At 39.0% G+C, this 17767-nt stretch overlaps 1 protein-coding gene across 6 annotated transcripts in view; it reads left to right on the forward strand.

Moving 5' to 3' along the window:
* Positions 1-17767, forward strand: part of ATE1 (arginyltransferase 1) — a 151752-nt gene that overhangs the window by 46658 nt on the left and 87327 nt on the right. For all 6 annotated transcript variants that reach the window (XM_034775643.1, XM_034775639.1, XM_034775638.1 and 3 more), the window contains exon 8: positions 3930-3962. In XM_034775643.1, the coding sequence (XP_034631534.1) occupies positions 3930-3962 (33 nt within the window). The remainder of the gene's footprint in view (positions 1-3929; positions 3963-17767) is intronic.

A 17767-nucleotide genomic window follows, 5' to 3' on the forward strand; every position in this document is an offset into this window, starting at 1 on the left:
GCTGTTTCTTCTGCAAGCTCCGTGCACCAGTTTCTGCAAGCAGCCTGCAGTGCAATGTTCAGCCCCCCTAAATCAAGCAGAACTGCAATATGTAAGAAGAGGGAAGAACTCATGAAAATATTCCGGAGCCACCGGATAAGTGGACAGTGGGCTGTCTTTGTGGGTGAAGATAGATCACATTAGTTTTCAGGGCTGAGAGTTTGGCACCTTCCATTTAAAATGTTAAAACTCTGTTCAAAGATTAAGTTCACAGATAACTCTTTTTTCCCCAAGGGAAAATGGCAGCTATTAATCTGCCTCTGTCTTTGAAAATGAATTGCAAAGATAAGCAAACAACTAACACTGTCAAAAAATATACTTTGCCTTCCCTTTGAAGAGCTCAAATCACTATACAATCATTAACGTGAAGCAAGACTGAGTGCTAACCCTTTCCCCATACCTGCTATATACATTATGGTTACTATTTTGCTTTTAAAGATGTTGTTAGATGTAGATGTCATTTCCCCATAACATCGGACACAGCTCATAATTTCCCACCAAAATTCAGAAATCTTATTTTTCTAGAAGTATGTATTTGTCTTCTCTATTGGTTTCTTTGGGTTAAAACAAAAACTTCCCTATGTTCTTTCTATACCTTTTTTAAAGTATTGCTTTCTTAATGTGGCTTTTTGGTAGTATATTCATCTATTTTTTTTATTTTCAGTTGTATTTTGTTTTAAATTAATTCCCCAAGAGTTTTTTGGTAGTGGTAGGCAATTTATAATAATAATTGGATTATGATAAATTAATGTAGCACTCATTTTATAATTGTTTACTGTATAAAAGACTGAAAGCTATTGATTTATCTGAGGTTAACATTAGAAAAGTTTGCACTTGCCAAAAGATGTCCAGTAATATTTGCAAATAACTGTTGATAAATGGTTTCTGCTAAATAAATGCAGGCACTGTGGCCACTTACCTGCTGCACTTGGGGCAGCACTTTAGAAATGTGTTTGTAATTGTCTTGCATATGAGAATGAACTTGAATTATGCATTCATGGCTAACTTCAGACCTCCTCTTCAAATTGGGTAATTCTGAACCCAAAAAAGATATCTTTTGTTTTGCTGGTCAGATTGCATTTTTTATGAATGTGAATAGCAGATGTGGGCTTCCATCAACCTTTCTGCCTCTCACCAGTCCCACTGCTGCCAAAAACTACACCATCATTGAATTACTTATTTACCATTACAGTAGAAAACATGGCACTGCTAGTTTTAGAGAGATTCTTATGTAAAATATGTTGATGGAGAGCTTGCTTGTTTGTTTGGGCTATTTGTTAATATTTGTCTATATCTTCACTATCATTCTTTTTTGGTGAATTTGAAACACTGATCTGGTGAAGCCTACTTCCTAATTGCAATTATTATATAGTTTGCTGTTAACTGAAAATCATGTGGAACTGAAAGGTAAACAGAAGTTATCTAAATGTTTACATTTAGATTGGAAACTAAGTTTTGTAAATTTACTTACAGTGGGTTATGCGCCTGGATTATATTAAACAGTTTGTGTTGATTTTTCTGAAATGATAAATATGGAGTTCATTAAATCTTAGATCTGCAGGTTCTATGGAACAATCAGTTCCTTGCTTCTTTAAAATAATTGACTTTCTTATGTAAAATGTCAGGAAAGTTAAATGAATAGATATATCATTTAATATGAAAGCTTTATCAGATATGAATAGATGAGGAAAGTAATGTGCAATAATTAGATAAGAAATCAAGTGGATGACTTGGAATAGTTAGTTTCCCATAAGACTGTGAAATAATTCTAGGTTATTACTTCTCCAGTAGAAAGGCTGCTTCTGTGTTTCCAATATTTTCTTGGAAGCTGACTTTTTTATCTTTAATGATATGGGGTAGCTGTGGTAGCGAGAGTGCATTTCTGAAAAACAGTATCTAGATAACTGTGGCAACATATACTCTCTGGCGAGTGGCAGTTTTGGCTGTGGAAACTAAGTCTTACATTAAGATAAAAAAAGTTTTCTAAAATCAAATGAATTGCACAGCAGGGCCTTAATCGATAAAACTGTTTGAAAAGTGTCTTTGGCTCAGCTTACTGACCCATAGGGTATAACTTGCACCATAAAGCTAGAGTTACAGATTAAGAACTATTGGGGGTCTTCTGACATCAAAATTAACAACACATGTTGTTGTGTTTTTTTTTTTTTCTGGTGCCAGAACCTTCTAAAACTATTGGCTATAATGATTGATATCAAGGTCATGGAAAACAGACAAGCAATGTAGGAATTTATAAATCTCTGCTCTCTTTTAGCCTGTGTGCCTCAACTTTGAATGGCTCTATGGAAAACATAAAACATGTGCTTTTTTTCAGAATCCAGAAGTAGAATTGGAATATTACAACCATACATTTTCCCATGCCTCTGCAATAAAACTCAGAATTACTCAGGGTGTTGAACCAATCCTTGTGAGCATATCTGAAAGGGCTAATTATAGACAACACACAGTTCCCTTGTCCTCTGCAGCTGTTTATAGACATTCCTTAAAGCACATGTCTAAATATTTACCATTCATTTGTAGGTTAACATGATATTATGTGTTTGGGAGAAAATGTAAACAAAATTAGTGCCCTAGGAAAAATCTTAAATTTTATTTCTGTTGAGCTCTTGATTAATTTACTGTAGAATCAGTCTTTTCTCATATACCATAATGCAGGGTTATGACTGACTACTCAGTTTGTACTTCACTGATTCTCCAATTAGTGTATTGCAGATTTATGCAGCTTCAGGGGGCTAGAGTCAATTTTTAAGTGATCTGTTTTACAGCAGTTTGACTGTACAAACACTCACTTTCATAAGTAAGGGTTTATTTAGGATATGTATAGCACTTTGGCCTAAGGTCAACAATGCCAGTGTAGTTTACATGTTGACAATGCTGGCATTTTTCTACCTTATTCTGTTCTAAGAAAGATCATTTGCTGTGGGAAGTCTGTTTATTGATGATACCGTACATATACTCCTTCATCCTTTGCCTACATAAATCATAGTAAGTTCATTAGGGGAGGAGTGAATCAAACTGGGCAACATAATGCTAACTGTTAAATAAATTGATTATATTTTAAAAGATCATTTTGGGATAAACTGATACCTGTAGTATCTTTAAAATATTGACAAATACCTGTTGTGCAAAATAAGTAAAAGTTATGCTGCTTTATTTAGAAGATAAATGGCATTAGGTAAATTACATTATTGTACATTCGCAGTCTTTTTTTGAAATCTTGAACATATCACAATCTGTCTGAGTTCTTCTTTTACGTCAAACTGTTTGTGGCACATCAGTATATGTTGAACAAAAACTCTAGTTTTGATAACACTTGCACTTTCCGGAAATTGGCTTTCATGGAACTGAGAGGCACATTTATGACTATGATGTTCTGCTTGTAAAAGTTAAGATTTAACCAATCTCTTCCACCAAACAGGAAGGCCAAAAAAAAGGTGCTTTAGTGATAAGGATGATAGGAAAAGCCGCACCACTAGTGAGGAGGATGGAGAAGCAAAAGATATGGGGGTGGGAAGAGGAACTTTGAGCTTGTGCAGGGCATGGATTTAGAATAAAATAAACTATAATTTAATGTAACTTTCCTTAGTCCCTTCTGGCAATTTTGTATTTTCTCCTGAGTTTTGTATTTGACAGAAGATTTCAAATGTGTTGTAAAATTAGTTCAAGTTTTATTTTCCAGTAGTGGTAAATAAGACATACAGTGGTATATTTTTCAATGATTTGTTTTGGAAAACTGCATAGATTTCAGTGTATTCAAATTAATAGAGAAAATTTAACTTCAGTGCTAACATTCTCTTGTTTCTGTTTTGTGTGTTCTGTTTGTTCTGACCATTCTCTGGGGACTGTGCTTCTGTTAAATCCCTCCAATGCAGTTCACAAGATTCCTCTGCGATTCTCCACTTGAGGTATGAATTTAATCCTAATTCTAAACTTTGTAATTGTTTAATGCCAGGGTATATTGGTTTCTTCAATCTTCTGTAAACTGTACTTCTACCAGATCATTATCTAGGTATTCCAATAAGAGGATTATCTGTAAGGGGCATAGGCTGAGATTTTCAAAGGAGCGTATGGGAGAGGCACATTCTTCCTTTGAATTTCCGTGGGAGTTAACTCCTTCAGGCTCTTTTGATAAACCCACCCATTGACTCTGGTATACACAATACACCTATATTTTAGTATTGGGGATTGCATATATTGAGGCAAAACCCGGTAGCCCTTGGTCAAGCAAAGCTCTTCAGGATTGTAGAATCAGGTCATGAAAGGATACTAAAATGTCTACATTTCTGATTGATTTAAGTTAATTTTAAAAAATTGTGGTTAAATTTTTTTTTTTTTTTTTTTTTTACTTTTTTAATAATGGCCAGGTGTCCGATTGAAAGTTATAACTGTCTTAGGATGCCATGCTATCTTTTCCCTCTTCTCTTTAGTAATACCCACTAATGCAGAATCTATCCATAGTCTGGGAGAGAAAGTTATCAAATGATTAAGGGCATCATTAGTGCCCCTCAAACATTATAGTGGGTAGGGCCTTCTGTCCCTGCATTCCAGCAACATCAGCTTCATTGTCAGTCCAGCAAGGTCTCTGGAATATTTTGAGGGGGACTAAAGGGGCAGAAGTTAAGTAAAATTCTAAAGTTTTAATTGTGTTAATCTGATTTCCCCCGCCCCCACACAGGACATTTATCATTCAGTGCTACTTAGGACACCTGGTATTCTAAAGACCAGGCTTACTTTATATACTAATTATGAAACATATTCTACAGTAATATCATATGTTAATGGTACCAAGCCTCAGTGAGTGTTTGTCTATACAAAAGGATGGTTTAACAAGTGAGGAGCTGTGTGTCTTATTTTAAATTGATTATGTTAATGTTTATCAGTTGCAGTGTCTGGTTTTTATCCTCTTAACTGATTCTCTGACTCTGTTACTACAGTACAAATCCAAGATAAACAAAAAATAAATTTAATAATTGAGGAATATGCCCGTTCGGTTCTATGTTGCAATTAACTTCCTCAGCCATCAACAAACTCCTTTCTCTGCCTTTCTTAAGAGTCCATCTCCAGTGCACAGCCCTTAGCCACTTTTGGGCACACACCATGTAATAAGGTTGCTGTTGCTCACTAGATCTGTGAAAGAGATCTTTTTTTAAAATAGGTCATCCTCATTTTTACTTAAAAGGGATGCAAATGGTAAATTGGTTATTGCATCAGTTGGCTTTGCAGAAGTTTGGCTAGCATGATTGTTTTATTCCGGTCATCTCAATCCATTGTTGTGACATGGTACAATAAGACTTTAACCTTTTCAAGATCCACTCTTTTAATGTTGGTGCCTGCATGCCAAACCAGGATGGCTGTTACCAAGAAAATCTTTGTGTAAGTGAAAATTTTCACAAGATGTTGAAAGCACAATAGTTTACAGGGCCTAACAGGCTCTAAGATCTTTACTGTGCTCACATGCTTATGATTATATGTGACCACCAATTTTCTGTTCCTTTGCTCTCATTGCTGGCAGAAGTTTTTAGCACAGCCTGACAGCTAGTCCCCTAGCTGGTTCCTAAATGCATGCTTGTTACATGGCTCTTCTGCTGGTTTAAAGTAAGTTCACTAGCAGGTTTCTGGAAAATGGCTAATCTGTCAGCCTCAGTTTGTTTAATATCCCTTTTTCTTTTAAGAATTAAAACCATGGAAGAATACTGGAGGAGAGAGGGTGGGCTCGGGGAAAGAGGCTATGCATAACATCTCATGTCATACTTTGGGTTATGATGTCAATACAAGTAAATTAGAAATGAGCAAAAAACTCAACATTAAGAAATATTTTCAGAAAGATTTTTTACCGTTTTGGCAGTTTGTTTGTAAAAACTGGTTTATTGTGAAATAAAGGAAAATTAAGTGAACACATCACGTTTTAATCTTATCTGCTTTTGTTCTAAAGAGGAATCCAGGACTAGTGACTAAGAATTGAGAAAGGAGTTCACAGTTTGGAATGATGATTGAGATTATTTCATTTCCAGAACAAATACTGGGAAACAAAAATGTGGTACTGTCTTTGTTGTATGTCTTAAAGAGTTAACAACCACATGATGGTAATGAAATTGTCAGGTTATAGTAATTACACCAGTAATTTGATATGTTGCAGTTTGAATGAAGCCATGTGTGGAGAGTTTGTTACTTTTCTCTGCTGAATCCACCCCCTTTACATTCCTGCAAGCTGAAGACTAATAGAGCTCATTAGACTTTATAGGAAAAGGGCTTTTATCACCTCGTCAAGTCAGGCAGCAGATTTCCATTATATTTCTAATTCTGTATGGCTACATAGATGCTGATGTACGCTTTCCTGCTAGGTTTATGCTAGTATTCTTTCTTACAGACATTTTTTATTGACATTTCGAAGCTTGAATTAAATTTTGTGTGGCACCACTTACAGATGTCTTCAATTAGATGAAGTTAAATAAAAGGGGTTGTATATCTGAGGCCAAAGGATTCTTGAAATTCTCTATTCTGAAACAATTTCCACAAGTCAATCCAGTAGGATGCAGCTTCTTCCATTTTGAGAAAAAAAAATTCAAAGCAAAACAAAACCTTATGTGAGTTTGAATTTGTTTTGAATTTTTAATCTGTATTAGCTGCAGCATGTACCTATATTAAAATAGTCTTCCCACTCATTTTATACTTCCTTCCTTTATTACTTAATTCAATCTTGAGGTATTGCCATCAATTCTTAAACATGAATTAAAATATTATTTCCTTCGAGATATAGTAAGTGACAGGGGAAGAACAGACAACTCTCTAGCAAAAAATACAACTCTGTAAAGAGAACCATCCTATTTTCCCCACTAAGACTATATAAAAAGCATTCAGCTCTTTATCACTGCTAAAGATTTTGGTGCCTTTGGTGCCCCTTCAGTCTGTCTAGACAAGAGCAAGATTGATGGTGTGGTACAATGCATAGCAATCTGCCATATAAATATTAGCAGAATAGCTAAGAATTATTCGATGAGTACAAATAAGCATATCAGTGATTACACTCTCTTGTGGTACTCTTTGGTGTTTACTTGGAGAAAATGCAATGCTCTTAAAACAGAAAGTTGCAATGTCAAGTAAGAGTTTGTACATGAAGTTCTCTCTGCACTGAAATGAGAACCTTACAAAAATACCAAGATTGGGGATGAAAGTAGGACTACAGTAAATGATCTTATGAAGTTCCAAATGGTTGTGATGTTGGCAAATCTTTATTAAGCATAGCTGTTAAATAGATTTTTGGTAATCTGCAAATCTTAGTCAGTTGTTATCTCTTTGTTACCCTCATTAGTTTGCTTTTCCCCTTTTACAAGCCTTCCTATCTGTCCTCTTCCCAGGCTACTATGTTGCTTCTTTATAGTCTTTTTGCCCTGTCTTTCCCTCGCTTTGTCTCATCACCTCATTTCAGGTTCAGAACTTTGTGCAAGACACCTGTTACTAGCATTGACAGTGCTGTGCCACAGATTTGCCATCAGCCTTTTAAAGTGCACCAGTCAAACTAGCTTTCAGAGCAGGCACAGCTTACATGTTTTGCCAAACCTTCAGGGTGAGGAATGAATGTGCTTGTGACCACTGGTTTTCTGTCTGGACAACTATTTTCTTCCCTTGACCGCCCCTTCTAAAAATATTTAAACATGCTACTTCTTTAATCCCCATCCTCCACCCCAAAAAAGTCATGGGTTACTATTTAAGAAGTTAAATTTAAGGGTTGATTTATTATGAAATGCTTAAAATACGTGGTTTATATTTTAGAATAATAGAACTAAGAAAAAGTTTGTGCTCCAACACAAATTCTAATTTTTATATCTGACCTTTTATATTCATGCTGTTCAGAAAACATCTGATAGTTTTTCTAAAACATCAGAAATGTATTGACTAAGATTAATGGGATTGGTATATAAGGTAATTCTATATTGTATCCTTTTAGCCCTTACTTACAATTTGTGATAAAAATAACTGATTTTTTTTTTAATGTCAGTTTTCTGTGCAGTTTCTTCCTGTCTTCTATCAGAGGGGTAGTTGTGTTAGTCTGTATCCTCGTTCTTCCTGTCTTCACTGGTCACAAGGCCAAGACCAATCAATACAAAAACTTTTCACCCTCCTTATTCAGCTCATCACGTTTTTGTCCATTCTCTTCTCTCCCCAGTCTTTAGATGCATTGCTGTGTAGTGGCCATCATCTTTAACTCTTCGTTTAACCAGTTTTAGTGCTAAGTGACTACAGCTGAGGAGACATTGGTTGTGACATACAGATGGAGACATTGGTAAATGGCTTGTCTAGTTTTTGTAAAGTCTAGCACAAACTTCCTCGTTGCTGGACTTTACAAAAACTAGACAAGCCATTTACAACACACATTTTGCTTCTCTACAAAGGAAAAAGTACACTAAATTATCTAAACTACTACATGCCACAAGGGACCACAACAGTAGTGGCCTTAACAATATTGTTAATTTATCCAGCTATATTCTTAGCCCAGCTGAAGAGTCTGTCCTGTCTCGGGGTCTCTCTTTCTGCCCTTCCACCCCCACAAACATGATACAGTTCTGTGGTGACCTGGAATCCTACTTTTGACGTCTCTGACTCAAGGAATGTTTCCAACACACCTCTGAACAGCACGCTAATCCACAGAAACCTTCCTACCAACACTTCAAAAAGAAGGATTCTGTGTGGACTCCTCCTGAAGGTTGAAACAACAGATTGGACTTCTATATAGAGTGCTTCCGCCGAAGTGCACGGGCTGAAATTGTGGAAAAGCAGCATCACTTGCCCCATAACCTCAACCGTGCAGAACACAACGTCATCCACAGCCTCAGGCACAACTCTGTCAGCCTTTTTGATTATGATGTCAAAGGAGATGCTGTCGTCATCATGAATAGGTCGGAATATGAACAAGAGGCTTCTAGGCAGCTCTCTAACACCACATTCTACAGGCCATTACTCTCTGATCCCACTGAGGGTTACCAAAAGAAACTACACTATTTGCTCAAGAAACTCCCTGAAAAAGCACAGGAACAAATATGCACAGACACACCCCATGAACTCCAACCAGGGGTATTCTATCTGCTATCCAAGAGCCATAAACCTGGAAATCCTGGACACGCCATCATCTCAGGCATTGGCACCTTGAGGGCAGGATTGTGTAGCTATGTAGACTCTCTCCTCAGGCCCTGCGCTACCAGCACTCCTAGCTATCTTCGAGACACCACTGACTTTCTGAGGAAACTACAATCCATTGGTGATCCTCCACAAAACACCATCCTGGCCACTATGGATGTAGAAGCCCTCTACACCAACATTCCACACAAAGATGGACTACAAGACTACAACTTTAAAAAGAAGACATGAGCATATTTGGACAACTACATTGTTTTCTTCTGAAGGTAGCTTTGAAATTTTACCTCAGTCAGGATATTTCAGTTCTCTGTTTTTGTCCCAACCTAGGCAAGAGAAATCAAATTAAAAAGTAAGTAGTAATTTGCTCTATAAACTTTAGTTATAAAACTAATAGGAATGTTATTACAGAACTGTACAAAAAACATTCAAACAACTTTCTTGATTAAAGACCAGCAGTCTGTCTTCAAATATTTGATCTGTGGTGGGCAAACTCAGGGAAATTTAGTGTTCCAAAATGAACAATTCAAAATCATTTGTTATAAAAAACCTTCATAAGTATATAACCCATTTGTAGCAAAGCGATGACTCTCTGATGTGGTGCCTCCTGCTGGTTGTCTGGGAATTAGCTCTTTCCAGTCGTGGAGCGCCCTCTGCTGGCCAGGTGTCTTGCTTGCCGCTGGCCCCGTGTCCCTCCTGGACCCCGGTGCCCTTTACCTCGGGGTTCTGCCCCAGGAGTACCTCCGCTCTCTGGGTCTCCCCTCCCTGGGGAACTCCCAACCCTCTAAACCCACCTTGCCTCAGTGGCTACTGCCAGTCATCATCTAGCCCTCTCTCACTTGGGCAGACTACAGTCTGTAATGGCAAGCAAACCTGAGAGAGATTGTATGCTTTGGTTTCATCCAATAATTGCTACATACTGCTGCGAGTTTGTTTTTTAGGCTATACAGTAACTCCTCACTTAAGGTTGTAGTTATGTTCCTGAAAAATGCAACTTTACGAGAAACGATGTTAAGCGAATCCAATTTCCCCATAAGAATTGATGTAAATGGGGGGATTAGGTTCCAGTGAAATTTTTTTCACCAGACAAAAAACTATATATTATATAGATATACACACAGTACACGTTTTTAAACAAACAATTTAATACTGTTCCACAGCTATGATGATTGTGAAGCTTGGTTGAGGTGGTGAAGTTAGAGGGTGGGATATTTCCCAGGGAATACCTTGCTGCTAAATCAGTGGTTCTCAAACTTTTGTACTGGTGACCCCTTTTACATGGCAAGCCTCTGAGTTTGACCCCCCCCCATATAAATTAAAAATACTTTTTATATATTTAACACCACTATAAATGCTGGAGGCAAAGCAGGGTTTGGGATGGAGGCTGACAGCTCGCGACCCCCCCATGTAATAATCTCATGACCCCCAACCCCCAGTTTGAGAACCCCTGTGCTAAATGATGAACTAGCACTCGGCTGAGCCCTCAAGGGTTAACACGTTGTTAATGTAGCCTCTCACTCTGCAAGGCAGCAGGAATGAAGGGGAGGGGAGATAGCATAGCAGATGGATAGACCCACACCTTGTTTGTGGGAGAGAGAGAGAAATGCACACTGCCCTTTAAGTAAGCTGACCCACTCTTAAATGCATTGTCTTTTTAAGTAGATGAGGAAGTTGAGAGAGTAGCTGCTGTCCCAGGCACGCGCTCGCTCTCTCTCTCTCCATCCGTGTCCCTACTCTGCTCTATATGGAGAAGGGGTAAGCGGGGTGTAGGAGCCGGGGGGAGGCAGACACCCTGACATTACCCCGTCCCTCCCCACCCCTGCACAGCAAGCAGGAGTCTCTGGGAGCAGCTCCAAGGCAGAGGGCAGGAGCAGCACATGGCAGTGGGGGGAGGCACAGCTGCAATTGCTCGCCTGCTGGGTGGCTGCAGCACAGGGATCTCAGGGGAGCGGGGAGCTGATAGGGGGGCTGCCTGTCCACCCTGGTTCCAAGCCCCCACCAGCTAGCTGCAATGGGCTGCTCTTCCTGCAAGCAGTGGACAAAGCAGGTGGCTGCCAAACGATGTTAGAAGGGAGCATTGCACAACTTTAAACAAGCATGTTCCCTAATTGATCAGCAATTTAACATCGAAACAGTGTTAACCAGGATGACTTTAAGTGAGGAGTTACTGTATATAAAATTGTGGTACTATAAGGCTTAGCTATCATAGCTAATTAAAAATCAATTTAAAGCTTGTAACAGTCTTGAAGCCTATAAGGATTCATAGGAGTGCTGAAGTTTGGTTCAGTCATTTATTTAGTGAGAAACGGGAAATAAAAATATTTGGCCAAACTGTGAAGTCATTCCACATTTATTTCCTTGTGGGTATAGAGAATTATTACCAGCTACAAGAAAAACAGCAAAGATTTACATTTTTCAAATATATTCCAGGAGTTGCTTTTATCAGTGTCCTCTTTGTTGAAAATATATAGCTTACACTGCATCAACCGAAGAAGTGAGCATTACTGTTCAAAGCAAGCAAAACTGAAGAAATTAAAAATGACCACATACTGTAATTCAGTCTGACTAGTAAACGGGCATAATGTTAGTGTGATAGCATGCAAAAACCTCTAGTTATCCCACCCTCCCCCACCCACATACACACAATTAACTCCAACATCAGCAGAGTTCCAATAAAGTGGGGGCACATGTTGCAAAAGTTTCTCTCTAGGACCCCCAGGAGCATGGTGAGCTGCCAGGTACACAGAATACTGGGGAGGCACTTTGAAAGCCATAATTTCACTGACCCCAGGGAAAACTCTATCTAGACTAGAAGCCAGAGATTTCCTCCTTTCCTTTCCCTTTATGGGTAGTATAGATTTGTCTTCCCACTTTCTTTTCTACATCCAAAGCAGAAGAGAAAGAAAGTATGATCCCCTTAATTGTTATGGTTAATGTTACATTCCATCTGGTAAGTGATAATTGCTGTATCCCAAGATACAGCAGGAATAGGTAGTGACCAGACTATATAGGAGTAAAAACTACACAGTTACCCTGATCATAAGTTCTTTGGGGCAGGAACCATCTTTTTGTTTTGTTTATGTACAGTGCCTTGCACAGTGGGGTCATGGACCATTACTCCTAAGTGCCCTGGTAATATAAATTAATGATAATAAATAAAGTAAAGCTTCTATAAGAAAAGTGAAAGTGACTGACATGCATTAAAACAATCTGGGACATTGACTATCATAAGTGAAGTTTGAATATAACAATTTACTATAAACATGTTCCACTGTATTACTGGACTTATGGTCAATACAATATATTATATGATAGAAGTTAATATTAAATATGATTTAAAGCACTAATGATACAACATTGAGATGTAAAAATTTATAGCCAGTATGGTATGATGTCAAAGTAGAATCAAACCCTCTGGTGTTAATAGAATTGAATATGATGTGACAGACCCAGACCAGTGGGGTACAGGAGTCTGGTAGAGGGCAAATATACTGGTCACTGGATGAGTAGTTTTCTGTTCCCTGGGTGACCAGAGCAGGGGCTGCACTAGAGTAATCAGGAACCTGCTTAAGTTAAGGCAGGCAGGCTAATTAGGACACCTGGAGCCAATTAAGAAGTAGCTGCTAGAATCAATTAAGGCAGGCTAATAAGGGCACCTGGGTTTTAAAAAGGAGCTCACTTCAGTTTGTGGTGTGAGTGTGAGGAGCTGGGAGCAAGAGGCGCAAGGAGCTGAGAGTGAGAGGGTGTGCTGCTGGAGTACTGAGGAGCACAAGCGTTATCAGACACCAGGAGAAAGGTCCTGTGGTGAGAATAAGGAAGGTGTTTGGAGGAGGCCATGGAGAAGTAGCCCAGGGAGTTGTAGCTGTCATGAAGCTGTTACAGGAGGCACTAGAGACAGCTGCAGTCCACAGGGCCCTGGGCTGGAACCCGGAGTAGAGGGCGGGCCCGGGTTCCCCCCAAACCTCCCAATTGACCTGGACTGTGGGTTCTTCCAGAGGGGAAGGTCTCTGGGCTGTTCCCCAACCCACATGGTGAATCTCTGAGGCAAGAAAATCCGCCAATAAACACAGGACCCACCAAGATAGAGGAGGAACTTTTGTCACAGATGTTAAGTGGAATTAATATGCAACAAAATGCATTTTATTGTACTTTTTTGACATGATATAAACTAGTTTATCTTTTTATTTTGGTCCCGGTTTTAGTTCTTAAATCTGCATTTTTGATTGCACCCATATCAGCAAATCTTTATCATTCTCACACAAATGAATCATTGATTTTTTTTTTTTCATATTGATACCTAATATTAGCATTTGTGACCTGGTAGGCTCAACCTTCCGGGGTGGGGACTAATTTAGTTTCTTTTTGTATAAAACTTCAACTTGTTGACTGGGAGTATGGTGTGATATATTCAGATATCCCACACTGTTGTGTTTGGGGATTTAAATTATTTAGTTGTTCTCCCTGTGAATGTTAAAGTTGTTCAAACTTAGAGATTTGTTGCAGAGCATATTCTATTAGGACATTCTTATTTCTATCACTCTACCTCTCTTCGTATGTTTAGCTGATACAAAAAACTTCCTGGGACTGTTTTACCCTTTTCCCTGCCTGTTTTTTAAATTTAAAATGTGATACATTTTCAAAAATATATTCAACTATTCAGTATTTATTTAGTTTGAATAGAATTTTGTTATCTTTTTTTCTTTCTCATTATTTCCTGTGCTAAAAAACAGCAAACAAAACTGTCAAATGTATTGCACTAGATAATAAAATAAGGATATATTAGCACGGGTTAATGAATGGTCAGCGGTGGGACATGAGTTGTTCAGTTATAAACTATGCTGCTTTCTGTGAGTCAGTGTCTGTTAACTCAAGGTACAGTACCCTGTGAGAGGGGGGTGGGTGTCCGAAGGCTTGAGATGGTACAAGATACCAGCAGCTCCTGCTGTACCAGATGGCCTGGAGCCAGGCCACCCAACAATTTGTACCATGTTCTGCTAACCTAGGGTTGAATCAAACCCATCGCCTTTAAAATACCATAATAAAAATAACCCAAATGTTAGATCTTGTTTGAAGAAAAGGTAGCATCCAAGGTCATTTGCCTCAGACTTGTGAGAGCCTGATAACTTTAATAATATTCTATAGCCCTTAATCACAGCATACCCGGTTGTGTTGTGATTCTCTCTCTCTCAGCTTGAGGTTTAGCTCCCCTGCCCCAGTGTTTTTCTTTTTAATGTAGTTTATTAAATGAGAAAAAAAGTTAGCTTTTAAAATTCCCATTTTTTCACTTGGACCATGCTGTCTTTAGACACCCTCGTTTTAAAACCCGAAGGCATAAATATTTTCAACTGCGTTACTAAGGGAATACTATTTCTAATGTTAGGCTGTTTCCACAGTGTGCTTTTGACCTTGGATTTCTTGACTCATTAATCTTAGAAGCCATGGCACTTGTTGTAGTAATCAGAATAACTCAGGGTTTTTGTGGAATAAGAGTTAGGGGTGCAGTGTTTCTGGTAGATGAGGTGAGCCTTGTATGGTATGTCTTAATCACCTGATGTCAATTATGGTGAGCTTAACATAGCGAGTGCCAAACATTGTCCCAGAAGGACACTTTAATAGTGCAAGGTGCTATGCACCCATTTCCTGAGGAACAGATCAATATTTCACATTGACTTTGTATTCTAGATCTGTTATACCTCAAAAGCCACTAGATGGAACTTAATACAAGTAAGACCTCAAGTTCAATGGAGTTGAGTATTCACTAAGATATTGGGGAGTGTGGGGAATAGTATGGTACAAAAGATTACTTTGCATGAAAGGAGAAAATGTGTAAAGTAAAACTTTATTCAGTGAGGTTTTGTTTAATATAACAAATAACACTTTGCCTGGAATTATTGCCATGCCTGTAATACATTCATTGTAAAATATAATTTGTTCAGAATATTTTACAATACTTGAATTGGTAGGAATTAATAGTGGGAATACTTAAGGTAGAAATAGTAAATACTGTACCTGACACCTGTGCTTCTTTTGCGGAGGTTCATTGATTCGTTGTGGTTGAGATGAAGTTATAGGGCCTTTTCTCCCTCTACTCGCTACCATATGTGCACACAGGCATTCTTTTACTTCACAAAAAAACTGCACGGTAGCTGAAACACCATTCTATATGCTCTATACTGCTTGTCATTCTATATACTTTTTTTTTTTGAAAGTTCAACAAATAGGGTTGGACAGTTTTTAACTTCAGATATTTAAGTTTAGACTTTTTTTGCATGTGGATAAAAGCTTACCCTTCCAACTTTACTGCTTCACAGAGATTGACTTTTTAACTTGTGAAGAAATTAGAAGCAGTTTAATTTACAAGAAACACAAGTACTTGTTTCTGAAGCTGTGTAATGCAAAAGCATAATACAGCATTTTCTGCTAAATTTAAGGTACTGGGATGTGACTCTTCAAATAGAAGTGCACCTCTATTGCACCTCTCTTGGTGGAATGAGACAAAAATAGAAAAACTTACACTCAATATATTAAGAGCAATATTTCAGTCCATGTCTTCTTGCTGAGTGCCTGAGCAACATCTGTTGCTAGGGTGATGTGCATTCTGAGTGCACGCAAAGGGCAAGAGCATGATGCTCCAACAATGCTGGAGTAGTGGAACATAACAGCAGGCACAAATTAGAGTAGTTTCACTTTTGTTTTAACTTGAAATAATGGCTAAACTGACCCCTGACTGCTTGCAGAAAGTGCTAAGAGCTCTGGTCCACATGAGGAGCTGGTGCTTAAAGTAGTGTTGCTTTCTCTTGGAACATATATGTGAAAATAATCCCTAATGAAGAATTAATCATTAGATCTAATATAGAAATAACTCTGACATGGTTAAGGTTTTCAAATTCTGAATTTATTTACTTTAAATGATTCTTGATATACAAAAATCAAGGTTTTTTGTCTGAGTAGCTGCTGCATGAACAAATAGTTTAAATAAGAAAAAACATAACTGATATAAGATCTGCATACAAACAAGTCTGTGTATATGCACTATAGTTTAAGGTCCACATTTTCTATTGATGCACAAGCTGTCAGTTCCATATTTAGGTCTGGTCTATACTACCCGCCTGAATCGGCGGGTAGAAATCGACCTCTCGGGGATCGATTTATCACATCCCGTCGGGACGCGACAATCAATCCCCGAATCGGCGCTCTAACTCCACCAGCGGAGGTGGTAGTAAGCGCCGCCGACAAAAAGCGGCAGAAGTCGATTTTGCCGCCGTCCTCACAACGGGGTAAGTAGGCTGCGATACGTCGAATTCAGCTACGCTATTCACGTAGCTGAATTTGCGTATCTTAAATCGACTCCCCGCTGTAGTGTAGATGTACCCTCAGTGTTAGTAACACCACACTGCAGTTATTGGTTGCAAAAGCAATTGGTGAAATCTGTGCAAGGAGAAACATCTGAGTTTTAGGCCTTAAAATCTTGAAATTGTCCCATGTAGAGGTTTAATATTGACAAGGTTATTTCATATAATTTTTTTTTGTGGGAAAATGGAGGAATATTTTGAAAATATAGATGTAGGCATGCAGCTTTCCTAAATAAGATTTTAATCTTGCTTGTGTACTCCAATCTTAGCTCTGGTTCAATGCATTTAGTTTGTAATGACTATAGCCAAATACTTTCTCTTTTGCCTTTTTATAAATGGTCATATTGTAAACACGACTTGCCTGGTCTTTATCATTGGAGTTACTTGTTTGGTAAAAGTGACTGAATTGTTCAAACAAGTCAGTTGAAATTATTTTTGCTCATGTTACTAATTTTTGACATGTGGTACCGATCAGAATACGTTGGACTGCCCATTGTGTATTCCAGGGTTCGGCAACCTTTCAGAAGTGGTGTACCAAGTCTTCATTTATTCACTTTAATTTAAGGTTTTGCATGCTGGTAATATATTTAATGTTTTTTAGAAGGTCTCTCTCTGTCTATCTATAATATAACTAAACTACTGTTGTATGTAAAGTAAACAAGGTTTTCAAAATGTTTAAGAAGCTTCATTTAAAATTAAATTAAAATGCTGATCTTAAGATGCCGGCCTGCTCAGTCTGCTGCCAGTCTGGGGTTCCGTTCACCTAGGCTGGCAGCGGGCTGAGTGGTGCCGGGGGCCGGGACCCCAGACCAGCTGCGGGCTGAGCGGGGCCGGCACCCCAGACCAGCAGCGGGCCGAGCGGCTCAGTCCACTGCCAGTCTGGGGTTCTGTCCGCTGGCTCCTGTCAGCCAGGGTCCCGGCTGCTGGCCCCACTTAGTCCGCTGCCAGTCTGGGGTTCTGGCTGCCGGTCTGGGGTTCTGGCTGCTGGTTCCTTGCCAACTGGGGTCTCAGCTGCCGGCCCCGCTCAGACCACTGCCAACCTGGTGCTCGGGGTGGGGGGTGGAGATGTGGGGGTGCAAGAGTCAGGGCATGGGATGTGGGGGGGCTGGGTATGTGGGGAGTGCAGGAGTCGGGGCGGGTGGTGTAGGGGGGCTGGGTAGGTGTGGAGGGTGCAGGAATCAGGGATGGGGTTGTGGAGGGGGATGCTGGGGTGCAGGGGTCAGGGCAGA

This window comes from Trachemys scripta, chromosome 7 (genome assembly GCF_013100865.1).
Source record: "Trachemys scripta elegans isolate TJP31775 chromosome 7, CAS_Tse_1.0, whole genome shotgun sequence".
In the NCBI taxonomy this organism is placed as follows: Eukaryota; Metazoa; Chordata; order Testudines; family Emydidae; genus Trachemys; species Trachemys scripta.